This window comes from Lissotriton helveticus, chromosome 10, assembly GCF_964261635.1.
Source record: "Lissotriton helveticus chromosome 10, aLisHel1.1, whole genome shotgun sequence".
Classification (NCBI taxonomy): domain Eukaryota; kingdom Metazoa; phylum Chordata; class Amphibia; order Caudata; family Salamandridae; genus Lissotriton; species Lissotriton helveticus.
The window spans coordinates 27283940-27304438 of NC_136071.1; the positions used below are offsets into that span (position 1 = coordinate 27283940).

At 38.7% G+C, this 20499-nt stretch overlaps 2 protein-coding genes across 2 annotated transcripts in view; one reads left to right on the forward strand and one right to left on the reverse strand.

Moving 5' to 3' along the window:
• LOC144785805 (mitochondrial carnitine/acylcarnitine carrier protein-like) overlaps nucleotides 1–7786 on the forward strand; it is a 95428-nt gene extending 87642 nt beyond the window's left edge. The window contains exon 9 of the mRNA XM_078664642.1: nucleotides 5166–7786. Within this exon, the coding sequence (XP_078520768.1) occupies nucleotides 5166–5192 (27 nt within the window). The 3' untranslated portion in view covers nucleotides 5193–7786. The remainder of the gene's footprint in view (nucleotides 1–5165) is intronic.
• LOC144785807 (uncharacterized) lies at nucleotides 7679–12890 on the reverse strand. Its single transcript, XM_078664644.1, has 7 exons — nucleotides 12651–12890; nucleotides 11871–12209; nucleotides 11722–11766; nucleotides 11565–11628; nucleotides 11223–11288; nucleotides 9765–9884; nucleotides 7679–7812 (listed from the first exon to the last, which is right to left on the reverse strand). The coding sequence occupies exons 2-5, from the start codon at nucleotides 12177–12179 to the stop codon at nucleotides 11278–11280; spliced, it is 429 nt and encodes a 142-aa protein (XP_078520770.1). The 5' UTR covers nucleotides 12180–12209; nucleotides 12651–12890; the 3' UTR covers nucleotides 7679–7812; nucleotides 9765–9884; nucleotides 11223–11277.
• Between the last annotated feature and the right edge of the window lie 7609 nt (nucleotides 12891–20499).

Sequence of the window (20499 nt, forward strand, 5' to 3'; positions counted from 1 at the left end):
CGTTTCTGTGTCTTAAGCTTGCAACACAGTAGGTAGGACACGGATTAACAACCCCAGCCTCCGCCACCCATGGACCTTCCTGCCCGTTGTTGCCACCTCCTTTGCTATGCCTTATCAATCAAATCTCTTCACTTGACCTGGTCCTCCTCCAGTGTATTCTCCTCATAGTCCAACCCCAAACAATCCATCAATTCATCTGCCCTTACCCACTCGGTGCGTGGTGGTACCGCCACCAGATATTGCACATTATACACCACCTTGGGCGTACCCGCCCTCAAAACGCTTCCATTGGCCATTGTACATGCAGACTTTGGACCACCCTTGTCATCCATTCTTGCATCCTCAGATGTAACCTCCAGCCTCTGTTCTTCACCTCCTTTCAAATATTCAAATTGTCTTGGAAAGACCTTACCAACCCTTCAAGAGAAAAGGTAAGAAGGCTGGGAAACACTTTATATGTGAGCTCTGTATGCCATCCTAATACCCAATCATCAAATTACATGCTTGCTACCATTCTGTAATGCGCTTCAGTTGCACTGTCCATTCTTGTCTGGCTGTGCACGTCACGACAATTAAAGGGACCATCTTCCTGCATATTTTTAATAAAGCACTTGACACAATGCATAGTGACACCGTATTTATTTATTGTATTTATTTATTGAATGTTTTCAAAATAATTTCCACTCAAGTACAAACTTTGTTCCTTCATTTCCAAAATAAATATTAAATACATTTTATAGTAAGCACCACAAACGCCGATATTACAGTAAGGAAGTTGTAAAAATATTTTCAATGTATCCTAATTTTTTTTTATGAGCACCTCAAACACTGATATTACAGTAAAGACGTTTTTAAAATAGTTTCAATGTATCACAAAATATTTTATGTGAGCAGAACAAATGTCGATATTACAGTAAAAAAGTTGTAAAAATAGTTTCAGTGTAGCTCAAAATATTAAACGTGAGGACCACAAACACTGATAGAACAGTAAACAAGTTGTGAAAATAGTTTCAATGTATCAGAATAACTCATTTCACTTCACCGAGAACATGTTTCTTTACTACTGACAGATCTTACATCTTACAGATGGAAAATGTCACTTACACAGTAAGCATTTCTTCTTGGCATGTAGTGCTGTCGATTCACATGGTTTCCATAGTCCTGCCATCTTGTGTTGTGTTGGGATGTTTGCAAGTTGTTTTTCTTTGAAAAAGTCTATCTAGTCTTGTGGTAAGGCCGTCTCCTCCTTCTGATGATATTGTGCATGGGGATCGACTCTATTGTTAGTATATTTGGAGGCAGATGGTGAGAATGGAGTTATTAAGAGTATAATATACTTGTACCTATGTGTGTGTATATATATATATATATATGTTAGTAAATGCAACGGGGAAGCTTGCTTACTATACAGCGCAGGCCTTGTGCATGGGCGAGTTGGGGCAAGCCAAGGACAATATTGCGAGGGGCGCAGCAGGGAGCTGCCTGACCTAGGGGCAGATGTATCATCCCCATCATTTGCGATTCCCAAATAGCGATTTTTAAGAAATCGCTATTTGGGATGTATGTAGAAATTCGCTATTTTTTTAGCGATTTCTTAAAATTCCTTAATTGCGATTAGCAAATTGCTAATCGCAATTAAGGAATAATTTCCCATTCATTTCTATGGGCCAGGAGGCCCATAGGAAGGAATGTGAAGTTATTCTCAATTTGCGATTCGCAATTTGCTAATCGCAAATTGAGAATAATTTCAAGGGTGCAGGGGTGTCCAAAGGACACCCTGCTGCACCCCTGAAACTTACATGTGTGCGCATATGGCGCACATACATGGCACCTTAACAAATGCCAAAAAGTGCATTTGTAAAAGAAATTGCAAATTACCACCAACTACAAGTTGGTGGTAATTTGCGATTTCTTAATGTGGATTCGCAAAAAAAAAAAAATGCTTGATGCATAGCATTTAAAGATTCGCAAAAATTGTGATTCCTTAAATGCTTGAGTAAAATAAGGAATCACAATTTTTGCGATTCCTTATTTTGCACATACATACCAAAACACAGTTTGCGATTCGCAAACGCCGGAATTCTGCAAATTCCGGCGTTTGCGAATCGCAAACGGCTTCATACATCTGGCCCTTAATGTCATACAAACAGCATCTCACCCATCCCACTTGTTCTCAATGGGGTTCCGTTATAGACTTTGTAATCATCCCTTAATGTACCTCAGCGTAATTGTTACCACCCCATCAACTTCCTGCCCTCCTCCCATCTTCCTCACACTGCCTGCTGTCACACCATAATGACCCTCCCGCCCGCTCAACAAACACATTTTCTTTCTGCCCAAGGTGCTGTTCCGGTCAATCCGTTTTAGGGCAGGCCCTGAGCGTACACTCGGTAATCAATGTGTCTGAAAAGTAGTCATTTATTCCGGACCTATATTTTCTATCTAGAAAGCAAGTTGCCTAATTAGAAAAGCATGTAAAGTTATTCAATGCTAGCAACCTTCCTTTACGTACAACTTATAATATCAACATGTTGAGGCCTTATAAGTCGAGCGTGAAAGGTAATCTATTCAAGGGTACCTATTTTTTAAGTAATGGGACATACTCATCCATGGCAAAATTAAGTGACCGTTAGAACAGGGGAGTCACTCCTTGACCCCAAGGGAGATTCTTCCGTCTACTAGTCGAAATAGAATGTCGAACTTACAGGATATATGGTGCTGAGCTTCGTCCAAGTGTAATCCGAAGTGCTAAGGTCTGGGGTCCCATACTTGTACTAAGATACGGGGTTGGAGATACTCTGGGGACCCACCTATAGGAGGGTCTTTAGAGAGGGGTGGTCACACCCCTTTCTGTTTGTTAAGTTTCGTGCAAGAACAGGGGCTGAGTGACCGTGCTACCGGTTTCAAGTGGGGTATGTTCAGGGACACCATACACTCACTAACAAGTCTAAGCAATCCATGCTTGTGGACTTTATTTAAACCTTTGGGATACACATTACGGCTTACATAATCCATAAGTTCTTGGTACTTAGTGGCATCCATTTCTATTTTCTGTAGAAGGGTGGAATTCTACCTCAGCCACTAGGACTGGTGGGGGGGGGACAGGGGGGGTAGCATTATAAAGTGTTTGAAAGCAAACACTACATGTTTCCATGCAGCCAAACTAAAGTTAGCATGAACCGCGAGGTTATAATGCACTTCAGAGTATATGGTCTGCCTGCATCACAGAACAGCATCAGAGAATAGATTCTGAAAGCTGCCGAGGGGTCCTGTTAATGCATGGGCACCCTCTCACACAAAACCCAGCACTCAGCCTTCACAATTGTTAAGGCCTGCCATAGGAGTGACTGATGTGTTTATATAGGTCAGTGATAAAATCAAACCAGTGAAAGTTTGCATGTATTAAATTTTGTTTCACTTATGGATCTACAGACCTGAAAGATTATGCACTGAAACCTGTGAAAAAACTTATGGCTGTATGGAAGAAACCAGTGAAAGCACACCTGGAAGCAATATTGCAAGCATAAAATTGTATGATTCTTCTTTTTGTTCAGTCAAAACGCACCAATGGATAGTTGGTGATGTTGGTTTCTATAACATCTAAACATGTACATCCAACATGTACATCCTACACCATTGAGCATACTATACTGTGTGTTCATATTTTTTTTTCTAGGTAATCGAGGCGTACCTTTAAAAAATATGTATGTGTAGACCAAATGTACGTATATTTTCATCAATAACACATACAGACCTAGCCATAAATAATAATTTTTTATCAATGTGTGTCATAGGTGGTGAAGCTGCCCAAAAATTATTTTGTGAATTCCATTCGTCTCTTATTGGTGGGCATTCTGGAATCCCATGGTAGGCCTTTGGGGTACCTATGGCCTTAGTATTTAATGTACCATATACTAGGGACTCGCAAGGGTAACCGAGTAACCATTCTGGATTGTACCTAATGTACATGCAATCAATTTAGAGAGGAAGCAGCTAGGCTGGGGTCCTGAATAGCAGGGCCCCAGCCGGACTTAATTCGAGAAATAGTGAAACTCCAGCAAAAACTGGGGGTAACCATAGTATTTATCAAAGTTTTGCTTGGGTTCTACAAAGTGTAGAAGGCTTTCGAGTAGAGTTCGTAACTGTTACATAGGCAAAAGAACCTATGGAATTGACGTTTCAGGAGGAGCTAATGTCAATAGTACTAAGAGGTATGTATGATGTTAGAGAAAAATGCGATTGCCAAAATGGGAGAGAAAGGAAAAGGGTTTATAAGTACTCTTTTTCTAGTAGAGAAAAAAGGAAAAGGTTGGAGGCCTGTAATAAATCTAAGAAGTTTACTGTTGTTCATAGGTCCTTTTAAACTGTTTTGGTTTGAGACTTAAACCTACTGTCCATGTTTATTCCTTGAACAGGCCCCCTTTCTTCCATAATAACTAAAAGAAGGGTCCAAGCATGTACTGCCCAGATGCTCACCACCAATCTGGTAGTTGAGAACATTATCTTAGTGTTATGAATGTCTCATGACCTTGTATTACTTAGGAAAGCTATTTACATGATTGGCTGGAAGAATTCTTAGCCTTTCAATAAGTGTTTAGCTCGATACAGATGCCGGCTCCTTACTGGCGGATTGCTTTTTTAGGTTTATGGGCAGTAATCAGGCTGACGTAGCTGAAGACGTACGTTATCCATATGAACACATTTCTGTTCAGTGTTTTAGTCCACCTGGGGCTGCTGTCTCCTGGGTATGCAGTACCACCGCCGGCTTCAGCCATTTGGTGGAGTTCAGTGCCACTAAAAGTGTGGCGAGTTTGGCTCTGTTCTGTTTTGGAGAGGATCCCTGCAGGTCTGTGGCACTGGCCTCTTCCCTCCTGCCCCCATTGATCCACATCACTGATTTACGTGACCTAAGTGTGAGATAAATTTGCACTCGTAATGGGCCTATGATGATGTATGTGTGTGTCTGTGTGTGTTTGGGGGGGTTCGGCTATTGTTTCCTATGCCCTCTCCTTTGTGGCAGAAAAAATAGTGCTTTTCGATGCCTTTATTGTACTTGTTCTGTTTGTAGTTTGAAAGTGTTTTTAGCCAGCACTGCTTGTTCAGTCAATGCTAGTTTGCTATGCTGGGCGCTATGTACAGATGAATTCTTTTTTATGTTTTTAAAGCAAGAACTGTGTTTGCTTCACAATTGAATGGAAATATCAACGATGATTAGGGCAAGTTGGCAATTCCTGGTGCTGAACAACTTGGAAGAAGAATTAAAGTATCCTCTCCTGCTGGAAAAAGAAGGAAGATGCCTTGCCCATCTGCAAGTAAAAGGCCGATAGGTGAAGCTTTTAAGAGGGGAGTCAAGCATATAAAATCGCCCCCTCCAAACACCTTTGACAGCAAGGAAACCCTTACACCCCTAAGCAGCTGTACAAAATACCATGAGAACATTACTCGACAAAAGACTGTAATGAGAGAACTCTTTTTAAGTAATGAGTCTTCATTGCGTGCTCCTTTTGAATAATAAACTTGTTAGGAAAAAAATAGGAGCTGAGGAACAGTCTGTTGAAGCAGTTTAAACCAATATGTGATTTACCAACATTTCAAGATGGAGGGAATTCATTTATTGAAAGATGTTCTGCAGGAAGGAGATTGGTTGGTGAAGCTAGATGCGAAGGATGCTTACTTCACAATTACGATTGCAGAGGAGAGTCAGAAATGTTTCATTAAAATCTCTGCAACAGGATGCTGACTTATGTAAGAATCTGCAATTTCAAAACAGTGTTGTGCAAGAGCAGGGGCTGAGTGCACCTGTTTGAAATGGGGTATGCACAGGAACAGCATACACAGTTTGATGAATTTTTTACACGGTCTACGCAATCCATGCTAATGGACTTTACTGAAACCTCAGGTTACACATTACTGATTACATAATGCGGAAGCTCTTGGTACTTAGTGGCATCCAATTCTATTTTCTGTAGAAGGGAGGAATTATACCTCCGCCACTAGGACAGGTGGGAGGGTAGCATTCCAAAGTGTTTGACAGCATAGGCTACATGTTTCCATGCAGTCAAACTAAAGTTAGCATGACCCGCGAGGTTATAATGCACTTAAGAGTATATATGGTCTGGCTGCATCACAGAACAGCATGAGAGAATAGATTCTGAAAGCTGCTGAGGGGTCCTGTTCATGCATGGGCACCCTCTCACACAAAACCCAGCACTCAGCCTTCAGGATTGCTAAGGCCTGCCATAGGAGTGACTGATGAGTTTATGCATGTCAGTGATAAAATCAAACCAGTGAAAGTATGCTTGTTTTACATTTTGTTTCACTTATGGATCAGATTATGCATCTAAATCCATGAAAAAAGTTTTGGCTGTACGGAAGAAACTAGTGAAAGGGTGCTTGGAAGCAATAGTGTCGAGCATAAAATGTGTATGATTCTTCTTTTTGTTCACTCAAAACGCACCAATTGATAGTTGATTGCTGAATGTTTTGGCTGCAGACAACACAGAACTCTTCATCAGAATCTAAATGTAAAATAGATGTACATTAGCACATCTTAACTGCTATCGTAAAACTTACTTTGGGCAATTTGGTACAAGTCTTCTCCCTCTAGAAGGGTGGAATTTTACCACTGCCGCCAGCACAGATGGGGGGGTAGCATTCTAAAGTGTTTGACAACAAACAGGACCATGTAGCCATTGTAAAGTTCGCATTAACCGCAGTTATGGTCTGGCTGCATCACAGAACAGCCTTAGAGTGGGGATTCTGAAACACTTCATTAGCTTTCTCCTTTTTGTTTTGTCAATAGGTGGGAGCTTGTTCTACAATGGTAAAGAAAACAACACAAAAGTTGTCATTGGTGCTGAAGCAGCATCGCGGCAGTAGTGGGAGCACCTTTTGGAGTATGACCATGAGATAGTGGTGCGTCTGTATTATAGATTCTGCTGTCTGACGTCTACCTTAGTGGGAGTGGAATTACCTCTACCTCTTACTCTACCATTGTAGAATAACGTGTGGATGAGCGGTATTGGTTGTTGCCCTTGAAAGAGGAGGACAAATTCAATTTAGGTTTCAACACCTTAGCCGAATAGTTGCTCGATTTCAAAGAGCAGATTAAGTATGAAGGTTAGAGGAAGTATGGCCCACCTCTAAATAGCTTATGCAAGGCTTGACAGCTGAAGGGAGTGTGTCCCAACATTCTTTCATTAGCAGTTTTTGTAGAACGGAGTGAATAAAGGGATGTAATTTTGAATGTAAAATCCTACCAAAATGTACAACTTCTTAAAATGTCTGGTTCTGGCTGTTGACTTATGTAAGAATCTGCAAACAGGGTCATTATCTGGAGCATTATCAATGTCACCATCTATTTTTGGAATGTTGAGCTGTTGATTCACATGTGCCCTCCTGCCTACCCCGCCAACACCTGTGGTTGTTTTATGTTATTATTTATTTTACATACACATGGACAACTCTATATTACACTCACTTACTCCATTATCAACCTCTTGTGTGAATAGAATCTAACAATTGAGTCGATGCACAAGCAAACTAAATAAAAAAGGAGGAGTGACCTTGTGACTTGAAAGACTTCTTCAAAGAAATACAACTTCTGATAATCCGGACACAACACTAGATGGCAGGAGTATGGAGAGCATGTAAATCTACTGCTGACATGCGAACACATCTTTACCAAGGAAAATAACTTTCTTAATAAATACATTTGGTACATTTGTAACCTGAATAAGGTAACCAGGATGTTGCATTTGTTTCAATACATTCAATGTGGATCCATCAGCAGCATTCTTCGCATAGTGCCTGCTGGGAAGAAAGTGAAAATTGATTTGTTATTCTATTTCGGATTGTATACAGGTCGATAGATTTTTTGTTGTGCTAACTTACATTTATTTACATAGTAAACATTGTGCACTGTCGCCAGTCAGTGGCAAAATGGTAATGAGTCCATTACTAGGAAGGGTGCATAGCCAGCGAACCAACATGGCGGACGCAACTCGGAAAAGACTCTTGCAAATCCCTCAGTTATACGGAGAACCACCCTGCATCAGACCCATCCGCAAAAGTGTGACTTTGAAATTTACTGCCACCAAAAACACCTCAAGTACTTATATCAGTTACTTTTTAACTTCGTCGACTAGAGTCATATTGAGGGTATTTACCATAAAGTTTTCCGTAAAAATTTCAGAAGCTTTTTGGTTGCAGACACCGCAGAACATTTGAACAGACTCTAAATGTAAATTAGATGTACGTTAGCGCATCTTAACAGCAATGGTAAAAAATGTAAACTTAATTTGCAATATTTGGTACATGTTTCCAGGTGTTTTCCGATCCAGTACTTAGGACAGTCACAACTGTTCAAAACAATTTCTAATGCAGGGATCTTCAAACTGTGGGGCCCGACCCCCAGGTGGGTCGTGGAGTGATAAAAAGTGGGTCCCACCTTCCAGGTCACACTTCTGTCTATTATTATTATTTCCAAAAAGGTGTCCTGGGGCTAATAACCATCTGCTGGCTGAAATGGCAAATAAAGACACAGAAGGGGAAGGAGAACCAGCCAAATGGGGTAACCTACAGGGTATAGGGCCAGGTTTTTATAGCTTCCTAAAGGATAATAGATCAATGGTGGAGCGAAACAAAGGTAGGTGAAAGTTCCATAACTGTGCGGCCCGCACCAAAACAGTGAGGCCGACTATTCATGTTTTTTTGCAGTAGGGAACAATAAGAAGAGTCGCACATGCCGAGAGGAGCATACGGGTATGCCCAGTGAGGAGAGATGAGAGGGTGAGAGTTGGTGGGATGCGAGAGGACAGCATGGGAGCGAGAGAATTAGATTTATGAGGTCAGGGATGAGGAGAAATGTGAAGTGCCGATGAAGTGCAGAAATGCAAGAGGAGAAGTGAGTGTGAGCAAAAGGTGAGGGCACAGAGGAGGGATACTGTTAAACGGTGAGAGAAGATAGCTGAGTGATGATCTGTGACATAAAAAGAGAATTTGGTTCGACGTGGGTGAGGGACAACAGCGATGACGGAAGAGAGGGAGTACTGAGGTGGGTGCTGAGGTAATAGGGGAGAGGGACGTTGGTTGAAGAAGGTGTGGAAGAACAAAGGGGAGATGTGAAAGATGAATGGTGGACTGGACAGGTGTAAGATACAAATAGACGGAAATTTGAAGGAAGAGACTTGAGGTGAATGAGAGGTGCTTAGGGGAGAGAGAAGTGATGTGTACAGAGAGGCCATGAGATACATTCAAGAGAGGAGGGCAGTGAAAAGACAGAATGGCAAGAGGTGATTAAACATGAAGTGAGAGGTTGAATGGGGAGAGTTCAGAAGTTGTAAATAGGGGTGAAAGAAAATGGCTTGCAAAGTAAGAGAGGGATTCAGGGTTGGAGGAGGAGAGAGGGATGGAAGGGAGGGGGTGAGAGGAAACTGCTTAACTCTGCATAAGGCTGCCAGGGTTTTAAGGGACCCTTGCTGCTCCCCGCCAGTGCCAGGTGAGCTTCTAATGTGGCAGCACTTATGCCCGGGGAGTGGAAGGCCCTTCACAAAGAGGTTGACTAGACATCTTTCTGTTGTTTATTGCTGTATTTTCATTATAAACTGGTACTGATGAGATGAAATCTTTCCTCAGTGTTACTTTGTGTAAAAATGTCAAAATAATGAAGCAATACTATCCCAAAATATGCGGCATCACATAGTATTATATATTTTTTCTTACCATACTATTTAGTCGAGCCTGCCGCATAATTTGGTCCTCACCTGCCTCATAATTCCAGTAGCTCTGCCTATAGGTTTAGAATTGTTTGTCAGGGGGGTCCTTATGCCTGAAAATTTTGTGACTGGGGGGTCTCGGCATCCAAAAGTTTGAAGACCTCTGCTCTAATGGCAAGACAACAAACAGAATTTAAAAAACACAAACATAACGGAAATATCTTACTATACTATGTTCAAAATTTAAGCTGTGCCTTTTTATAAAAAAAATTCAAAGACGAAACAAACTACCAAATAATCCACACTTTATGACAACACTAGGGTATGACACATTTTCTATCATGAAATGTTAAACTCAAACCAGATGACTCCATTAGGTCTATTGCAATTTCGAATCTATACTGCCCCAGAAATCTTTCATTTATTAAAATCTCTGCAACTGGCTGCTGACTTATGTAACATTCTGCAAACCGAAAACAGAGTTAAGAATGTATTTGTTGTACAATGACAAAGCTGAATTTTAATGTACATAAAAACAATTCTTCTCAATAGGATTGGGGTTTGATAGCCGTCAGAGGTCTCGGACCAACTGTGTTAGGACCATACTAGTGGTCAGACAAAATTACATGCGAATACCAATATGCTTCCGACGGGCACTATGGCCGCGTTCGGTAGGCGTTCACAAGTGTGTTATCCCTAAAAGCACTCTTGCAACTATTCTAAAGAAGTAAGCTATTAACATAAAGTAATGTATCTTCAACAAATTAAGGTTTACAAAATGCATGCAAAAACACCACAATTATAGCTGTCCTGTGACTTTTGGTTAGATTCTACCACTAACTGCCATAGCTCATAGTCGGGATGCTTCAATGCCTGTAGGAAAGCACTTTAGAGACATACGAATTGTTATGTTAAATATTTCACTTTCATCAATCTCATAAAGAAAAGTCATATTGACAATTTTATATTTATGCAATATAAAAAATACTAACTAGATAATGGAAAGTTTTTTAGGGAAAGGGTACCTCCAATTTCGTAAAAAGTCTTGGTAGGTCCGAAGTTTGCTAATCAGTGAATCATAAACTATTATTGTCTTTGATAAAAGGTATCAATATGTGAAAAAAATCATATAAAAGAAATAAGATTTTTAGTATCGAGAGTTACATTTTTATGCTAGAGATGTCTGCTCTATATACATTACAAAACAAAACCATTTAAATACATGACCATTAAAATTATTTGTAAAAAATATTTAGGCACACCAAACTATTAAAACCAGTCATATTTTTCAACAATCACTTTCAAAACTGACTGATAAATGTTGAAAAACATGCACTTACCAAAAGTATCCAAGTTCCAAATGAACACCAGTATGACAGTAATAAACATTTAAAAAAAAATTGCAGCACTTAAAACTATTATAAGCAGTTATAACCAGCTATACTTTTCACAAATAAGTTAAAAAGCTATAAATGAGAAAACAAAATTGAAAAAACTTGCACTTACCAGAAGTATCCAATGAACACCAGTATTTGTCGGACAAAGAACAGTTTACATTTTCTCATAAGGTACCTGTAGAGGAAAAACTGTGATCATGAATAACTATACATTTCATCCAACATCCATATGTCTATACTTACAACAATTCAAAAATGTGAATGTCAATTCAATCAAAATTCTGAATTAAAAAAAAATTCACTTGAAAAACAGGTTACATTTGTAATACTTTTCAAAACGTCACTCTAGGTCTATTTTACACTCACACGTGAATTCAATGATTCAGTAACTTTTAATATTCCTTTGAAACCAGTAACAGTAAAAAGTTACATAGGAGATATGAATATTTACCCGAAAAGCAGAAGAACGATATTTGCCCAGGAATATACAGGACTGTTGCTGAGATTGCTAAACACTAAGGTTAAAATAAATGGATTTCAGTACACACATTGATAAAGAATAATTATTTTTGGCTAAGTCTGTGTGTTATTGATGAAAATATACGTACATTTGGTCTTGACATACATATTTTTGAAAGGTAGGCATTGATTACCTATAAAAAAAATATGAAAACACATGAGCTTCAACAGAGAACCACCATGTACATTCTACGCCATTAGCCATACTATTCACATTTTAGATGTTATAGAAACTAACCTCATCAACTATCCATTGGTCCGTTTTGAGTGAACAAAACCAAGTATCATACAACTTGAAGCGTGAACCTATTGCTTCCAAGCGTCCTTTCAGTGGTTTCTTGCATACATCCAAAACTTTTTTCATGGATTTAGATGGAAGAGATGCTGGATGGAGATGGAGGACATGCTGTAGATGGGAGAGGTGCTGGAGATGGGAGAGATGCTGGAGATGGAAGAGGTGCTGGAGATGGAAGAGGTGCTGGAGATGGAAGAGGTGCTGGAGATGGAAGAGGTGCTGGAGATGGAGCAGGAGCAGGAGATGGAACATGTGCAGGAAATTTATCACTGGTCATGCTTCCTGCAAAATAATGTTGGAAAGTTTATAAAATTTACCATTTCTTAAAAAAAAAAACAGAGTACTCAAACATCCTACCACAAACCTTACTCAAATAAAAATAGCTTTTCAGAAATCCCTTTAGTAAAATAATGTACTTTACAAAACATATGTGCAGAAACTCAAAGTCACGTTCTCTTGCTCAACCTACTACCTTCTCACCTATTGAGGAGACATTTACACCGGCCGATGGAACATCATTACACCACACATCCAAATTATGTCCCATTACTTAAAAAAAGGTACCCTTTAATAGATTACCTTTGACGCTCGAATTATAAGGCCTCAACATGTAGAGATTATAAGTTCTACGTAAAGGCATGTTGCTAGCATTGAGTAACTTTACACGCTTCCCTTGTATTTCGCCGATACGGCACTGTCCAGTAAAGTTATGCTCCAAAATACCTCCTTTTCTCGTTGTTCGCCTGCAATTTTTCAGAAGTACAAACTCTCCTTCACTGAAGGTGCACGGCTTATATTTCTTGGAAACTCTTTTTATATTTTTCTTTCTGCTCTTCCTGGGCAACCTCAATATTCTGCTTTGTCTGCATCTGCATCTCTGCTTTTCTACTTTTCTTTTCTGCTATAATGCCTGCATATTCGCTTTCTATTGGTAGTACAAACTCAAGCTAATAAAAGGAAACATAAAACTCAATCACTGATAAATAAATTTTATGCCAAAAACATGACAATTAGCACAGCAAAAAATACATTTGATGTTTTTAAAAAGTTAAAAAGTATCCAACAAGACAATGTATGTATAAATAAATGTTCATAAATTTGCAGATTAAAATATGCATTTGAGTACTCTCAATTTCATACCAGATCATCCGCCACCTCACTAGGAAATCTTGCTTCTCGTCCATACATAAGTTGGAAGGGGGACACTTTTGTTGTGGTATGTGGCTTAGATCGTAAAGCGGACAATGCATGGTCCAAATATAGATCCCAGTCGTTCTGATGCTCATTCACATACTTAGACAATGTGCTGTAAAATTACAAAAGATTAAAATGTGGCATGACTGTTACTGGCAGTTCATTAATCAAGTTTTTTTGCCCTTACAATTGGACTACACCAAAAGATGACCGTCAGACCACATCAGACAAGCTGTCAGATGCAATTACACCGCCATGAGAGCAATCTCTCAAGTACATACAAACTTATAAATTAGAAAAAGTAGGATTACCTTTTAATGCTAGCATTAGTACGCTCATCTAAACCATTTGTCTGTGGGTGATAGACTGCACTTACAGAACGTTCTATTTGCAAAAGGTTAGATAACTCTGAATTAACCTGAAAAAAAATAGATATACAATATTATGAAATGTTGGTGAAATATACCGTTCAAATGTGACTGATTAAAAAAAGATACTATATATGTATAATTATATTTGGCAAGCAAAATAGAAAATATCATTGCATTATAAAAATGTTAGGCAGAGATTGGCCACTCACTTCATTCACAAACTCCAGGCCTTGGTCAGATAGAACCCTTTGCGGACTTCCATGTCGTAGGTACATTTGCAACAGTCTTGAAGCAACCTCAGCTGCAATCTTGGATTTTAGAGGAAATGCCTCAACCCATTTAGAAAAATAATCTGTTACAGTCAGAATATATTTGTATCCTGTAGGAGTTGTAGGTAAAGGTCCCATCAAATCCACTCCTACAAGTTCCCAAACTTCTTCCACCTGTTAATATACACAATAAAAATATTTAAATTTTTTTTTTTTACAATAACAATGGATCATTTTATGCAAGTGTCACATGTTTAAATATTTTTTTAGAATCATACCTAATGATCAGTCATTTAATAAATCAAAAAGTACACATTAGAACATACTTTGATTGGTTTTAATTCAGAGCAAATCTGGAGGGCAGGTTGTTCCTTTAGGCAAACATCACACTCTTTGATCTAAAAATAAAAAAATAAAGATCAAGAAAAATTTAAAGATGTGTCTCCAAAAAAACAAATTCATATCAACGTGTTCACGTTGTATCTCAAGTGCCGACGGAGTACATGTAAAAAGCATAGCCTCTGAAGTAACATATCTTTTATAACGGGCTTTATGTTTATCCACACAAAGGCACAATGAATACATTACAACCAACTATTAAAAAAACTCTCTAAATCTAAAATCTTTATAAACGTATAAATTTATCAACATTAATAAGATCATAGGATGGGAAAACAGACCCATGATCAAAAGAATATTATGTCATTTACTGAAGGTGCACGGCTTATATTTCTTGGAAACTCTCTTTTTATATTTTTCTTTCTGCTCTTCCTGGGCAACCTCAATATTCTGCTTTGTCTGCTTCTGCATCTCTGCTTTTCTACTTTTCTTTTCTGCGATAATGCCTGCATATTCGCTTTCTACTGGTAGTACAAACTCAAGCTAATAAAGGAAACAAAACTCAATCACTGATAAGTACATTTTATGCCAAAAACATGACAATTAGCACAGCAAAAAATACATTTAATGTTTTTAAAAAGTATCCAACAAGACAATGTGTGTATAAATACATTTTCATAAATTTGCAGATTAAAATATACATTTGAGTACTCTCAATTTCATACCAGATCATCCGCCACCTCACTAGGAAATCTTGCTTCTCGCCCATACATAAGTTGGAAGGGGGAAACTTTTGTTGTGGTATGTGGCTTAGATCGTAAAGCGGACAATGCATGGTCCAAATATAGATCCCAGTCGTTCTGATGCTCAATCACGTACTTAGACAACGTGCTGTAAAATTACAAAAGATTAAAATGTGGCATGACTGTTACTGGCAGTTCATTAATCAAGTTTTTTTGCCCTTACAATTGGACTACACCAAAAGATGACCGTCAGACCACATCAGACAAGCTGTCAGATGCAATTACACCGCCATGAGAGCAATCTCTCAAGTACATACAAACTTATAAATTAGAAAAAGTAGGATTACCTTTTAATGCTAGCATTAGTACGCTCATCTAAACCATTTGTCTGTGGGTGATAGGCTGCACTTACAGAACGTTCGATTTGCAAAAGCTTAGATAACTCTGAATTAACCTGGAAAAAAATAGATATATAATATTATGAAATGTTGGTGAAATATACCGTTCAAATGTGACTGATTGAAAAAGATACTATATATGTATAATTATATTTGGCAAGCAAAATAGAAAATACCATTGCATTATAAAAATGTTAGGCAGAGATTGGCCACTCACTTCATTCACAAACTCCAGGCCTTGATCAGATAGAACCCTTTGGGGACTTCCATGTCGTAGGTACATTTGCAACAGTCTTGAAGCAACCTCAGCTGCAGTCTTGGATTTTAGAGGAAATGCCTCAACCCATTTAGAAAAATAATCTGTTGCAGTCAGAATATATTTGTATCCCGAAGGAGTTGTAGGTAAAGGTCCCATCAAATCCACTCCTACAAGTTCCCAAACTTCTTCCACCTGTTAATATACACAATAAAAATATTTCAAAGAAAAATATTTTACAATAACAATGGATCATTTTATGCAAGTGTCACATGTTTAAATAATTTTTTAGAATCATACCTAATGATCAGTTAATAAAGCAAAATAACAAATTTAGAACATACTTTGATTGGTTTTAATTCAGAGCAAATCTGTAGGGCAGGTTGTTCTTTTAGGCAAACATCACACTCTTTGATCTAAAAATAAAGAAATAAAGTTCAAGAAAAATTTAAAGATGTGTCTCCAAAAAAACAAATTCATATCAACGTGTTCACGTTGTATCTTAAGTGCAGACGGAGTACATGTAAAAAGCATAGCCTCTGAAGTAGCATATCTTTTATAACAGGCTTTATGTTTATCCACACAATGGCACAATTAATACATTACAACCATTAAAAAAACTCTCTAAATCTAAAATCTTTATAAACGTATAAATTATTCAACATTAATAAGATCATAGGATGGGAAAACAGACCCAAGATCAAAAGAATATTATGTCATTTACAATGTGAGACATGTAAATGAAAAATATATGGGTGCAAAAAACAATGACCTATTAGACTAGCACTATAGAGAACAATATTTTAATTAAAAACTTATTTAGAGAAGAAAGAAAAATGCAAACTTACCCATTGTTCAGTTTCAACTGACATATTTGGCCAATAAAATCGGGAAGAAATGCTTTTTTTCGTTTTATTGATACCAGAATGACCACCAATAAGAGACGAATGAAATTCTGAAAAAATCTTTTGAGCAGCTTTAGCACCAATGACAACTTTAGTGTTGTTCTTTTTACCAGTGTAGAACAAGCTCCCATCTATTGACAAAAAAAAGAGAACAAAGAGAAAATAAAAAAAGTGTTTTAGTAACTATGATTGTCCAAATGTAAATATGCATATGAAAAATAATTACATAAACTGAGAACATCCCTTTTCTCAAACAGCCTTAACACATTGCAATTAAAATAAGAATAGTTATAAAATTATAGTACCGTCAATGGTGAATTTTTTAGAGTATCTACGCAATCCATGCTTCTGGACTTTACTGAAACCTTCAGGATACACATTACGGCTTACATAATCCAGAAGCTCTTTGTACTTAGTGGCATCCATTTCTAGTTAAAATAATGATAAAGGGAAAAAAGGATGTAAAGTAAACACCTGCAGATATGCAAGTACCCAATTTTACATAATTATTGTATTACAAAGCCAACAATCACTATATATGTGAGAGAATACACAAATACTATAACAACTGTCCCCCCCGTCTTCACCCCTCACTCCGCCAATGAACTTTAAGCAATGGATGGCCACGTGGCGCAGCACTTCACAATAAGCATCACAGACATGTATGATTTCTGTGAAAACAGGCTGCTTCAGCAGCGAGGCCTACACGTGGCACGGCCACGTGGCGCAGCACTTCACAATCGGCCAGGGGTATATTGAGTGATTTGCCCCAAACACAGCTAGTGCCGTGCTCTGGTTGTGCACGTGCTGTCATGGGTGTATGTTAGAGAAACTGCAGAATGCGGATGCCAGGTCTCAAGGGTAGTTGAGGAAAAGAAAAGAAGAACAATCAGCTATCTCTGAGCATTACTTACTAATGGACAGAACAGAAAAAGCAGAATGTGGGGGCCTGGGGTGTGAGATGGGGTGAATAATTGAAGTCATTAAGATACAGTGGCGGGTTCCATACTTAGCCCTCTCGTCGAAGTTTCAGAACATTAGACTGTTTACCAAGCTTCCATTCCAAGGAAAAAAGTCTCAACAGAAATCCTGGACCACCTTTCCAACTTCAAACTATTAAACACCTTTCAACCTTCATTTATTCCCAAATGCAGCACAGAACATACTCCCTTCAAATACTCAATGACGTTCCATATATTTATGATGCAGGCAGCACAGGTTATATTGACATTCTAAACCAATCCCTAACTATCATGCCAATAACCAGTCTGGCCCCCAGAATGGGAAAAATTATAAATTCAATAATAAATTCAAGCATTACAAAGTATTAGAACTAGAGTTGGAAAATCTGATTTGCCCAGAAAAAAAGAAAGCTTTAACATGCGAGTGAGGCAGCAGACTCAGAGGGGAAAGTAAGTGATTTACCCAGTAACAACAGGTTGGTGCTAAAAGGAGGCATACTTAAGTCAGAATAAAATGTGATTCAAATTAGATTAGCCACATCAGATTATTTTCACTTGCACGCGACGCAGCAAGAAGTGATCGGCCACCTGGCACTGGACAACAGGCTTGGCCTCAAGAAACTTACGTGATTTACCCAGAAAAAAAGAGTTTGGAGCATAAAGGAGCCATTCATAAGTATCAATAAACTAAGATTCAAAATAGAATTGGCAAATCAAATAAACTTATCTTGCACATGACGCAGCAAGGTTATCACGCATTACCAATTACAACTTCAATACTAAAGTGCAAGGTGCAATGTGCAAATATGCAGGCACGTTAGTGAATCACATGAACAATTGCAACTTCAATACTAAAGTGCCAAGGTGTAATGTACAAATATGCAGGGAGCAAACAAACTAGTAAGTCGCATAGCCAATTGCAACTTCAATACTAAAGTGCCAGAGTGCAATGTGCAAATCAAGGATCATAGAGCCAATTGCAACTTCAATACTAAAGTGCAAAGTGCAAAGTGCAAATATGTAAGGAGTAGGCAAATTAATAAAGAACATTAAAATTACAAATAGCAGCATTATATAGAAGTCCCAATTTGCAAAGAACAGGGAAATATTGTAAAGAAAGTACTCTATGCGCCCGCATATTAATTGTATCACATATTCCCCTGTTTAAAAATACAATCCAGAGGTATGTATAAAATGCGACCTAGTCCAGCATTCAAGGATTCATGGAAGAGCGTGAACGGATAGCCATTTTCAAAAAGGTACATACTCGGTATATTAAAATCAACATTTTTAACCTGCAGAATTATTTTATAGGTGACCTTAAAATCTGTTATCCCCTTTGTCCTAAAAAACTGTATCAATAACTGCATACTATATTGTTGATAAAAGGTGCAGAAAAACGAATAATGCAGCATTGACTGTTTTCCTATATTGCCACATGGGCAAGCCAGATCATCAAAATTAGGTTGATATCCTAACGGGAAACAGAACAAATATTTTATTGCACCTGATCTACGGCAGAAAAGAAGGCTTCGCTCCCAGCGAGTACTATCTTTTAACAGATAGCTGGCAGGTAGACAGGATGGAGGTCTCAGAATTGGCAAACCAAATAAACATATCTTGCGTGTTGGAGCTTAAATGAGGCAATCGTTGGTAACATTACAAAGTGAGCCATATAAGCTTTTGCCACTTCAAAAAGATTTACCATGCGAGTGAGACAGCATTAAGGAGTTGGGCATGCGCTGCAGAAAAAGAGTATGGGGCATAAAGGAGCCATTCATAAGTTTCAATAAAGTAAGATTCAAAATAGAATTGGCAAATCAAATAAAGTTATCTTACATGTGACGCAGCAGTTAGGCATATGCCACATGGCACTGGACTCGAGACTCAGCCACAGAATTGGCAAACCAAATCAACTTATCTTGCGTGTTGGAGCTTAAATGAGGCAATCGTTGGTAACATTTAAAAAAGCTCCATATAAGCTTTCGCCACTTGTAAAACATTTAACATGCGAGTGAAGCAGCATTTTGGAGTCGGGCAGCCGTTGCAGGGCAAAAGACTAAACAAAGGGAAAAGGGTACAAGTACATTTGAATTAACAATAAATGTAAAATGCTCACCTTCAAAGAACTGGAAAAAGAAGCGGCACTCGATGAGTACAGAAAGAAGTGGCACTCGAAGAGCAACGCGTGGCGAGGAATGAACACTCTCGGCAGGGGTGTGACTCCTGAAGAGGAAAAGACTAGGAGGTTAAGCATTTATGAATGCTTTGGAGAACGATGATTGGTTGAGCATGATGTCACTGCGTGTGAGACCTGTGATTGGTCATGATGTTTGTGAGCATGCGCAAATTGAAATAAAAACGTTGAGGGTACACGGACAGATGGGGTGCGTAATATGCGCCTGAGCACCAGAAGCACACATGCGCAGAGAAACACGCCTGCGCACCGTAAAGTAATCGCGTAGGGGGTACACAGCAAGATGGGGTTCACATATTGATAGAACACCGGCTCAACTTTATTGATGTTGATATTTATAGAAAGAGGACTACTCTTCCATACTAGGGGCCTATTCCCGACTTCCGGTTGCAGGTACAACAAATAAAACTGTCAGCGCGCCCCACAAGGAACTGACCCCACCCCACTAGCGTGTACACAACTTGCCAGCACAAGCAATCAGCGTTTTCTCTTGCAAACCTACCGAGCTGCAGGTGAAAGCGGGCATTTCTAAATGGGATTCCAGTAGGGTATAGCAACGCTGATGCTTCAAGATGGCGGCCGGAGCAGCCGGAAACGGAAACGACTCCGACCTGCGGGCGCCTGACTACAACATTTAACTTGCCTTTTCCAATCAACTTCCCTGCAAAGGAGCAGCCATCTTGAAATGTTTCTTTTGTCTGAATTAGATAGCGTTTTCTACCACATTAGTAGAACGATCCCGTAAAAAATTCGTTAACAATGGTCTCAGTTCGAAATATATTGCGAAGGAAAATAATGATTCTGATTGTTGGATTTAGGTAAACAGGTTACGTACTAGCTTATATGACTCTTATATAACAAAATTAATTAACAAGGGGAAATAGGAGTGTGCTACTGTGCCTATCATGTGAAACACTGAACTGATATCAATGTCTTCT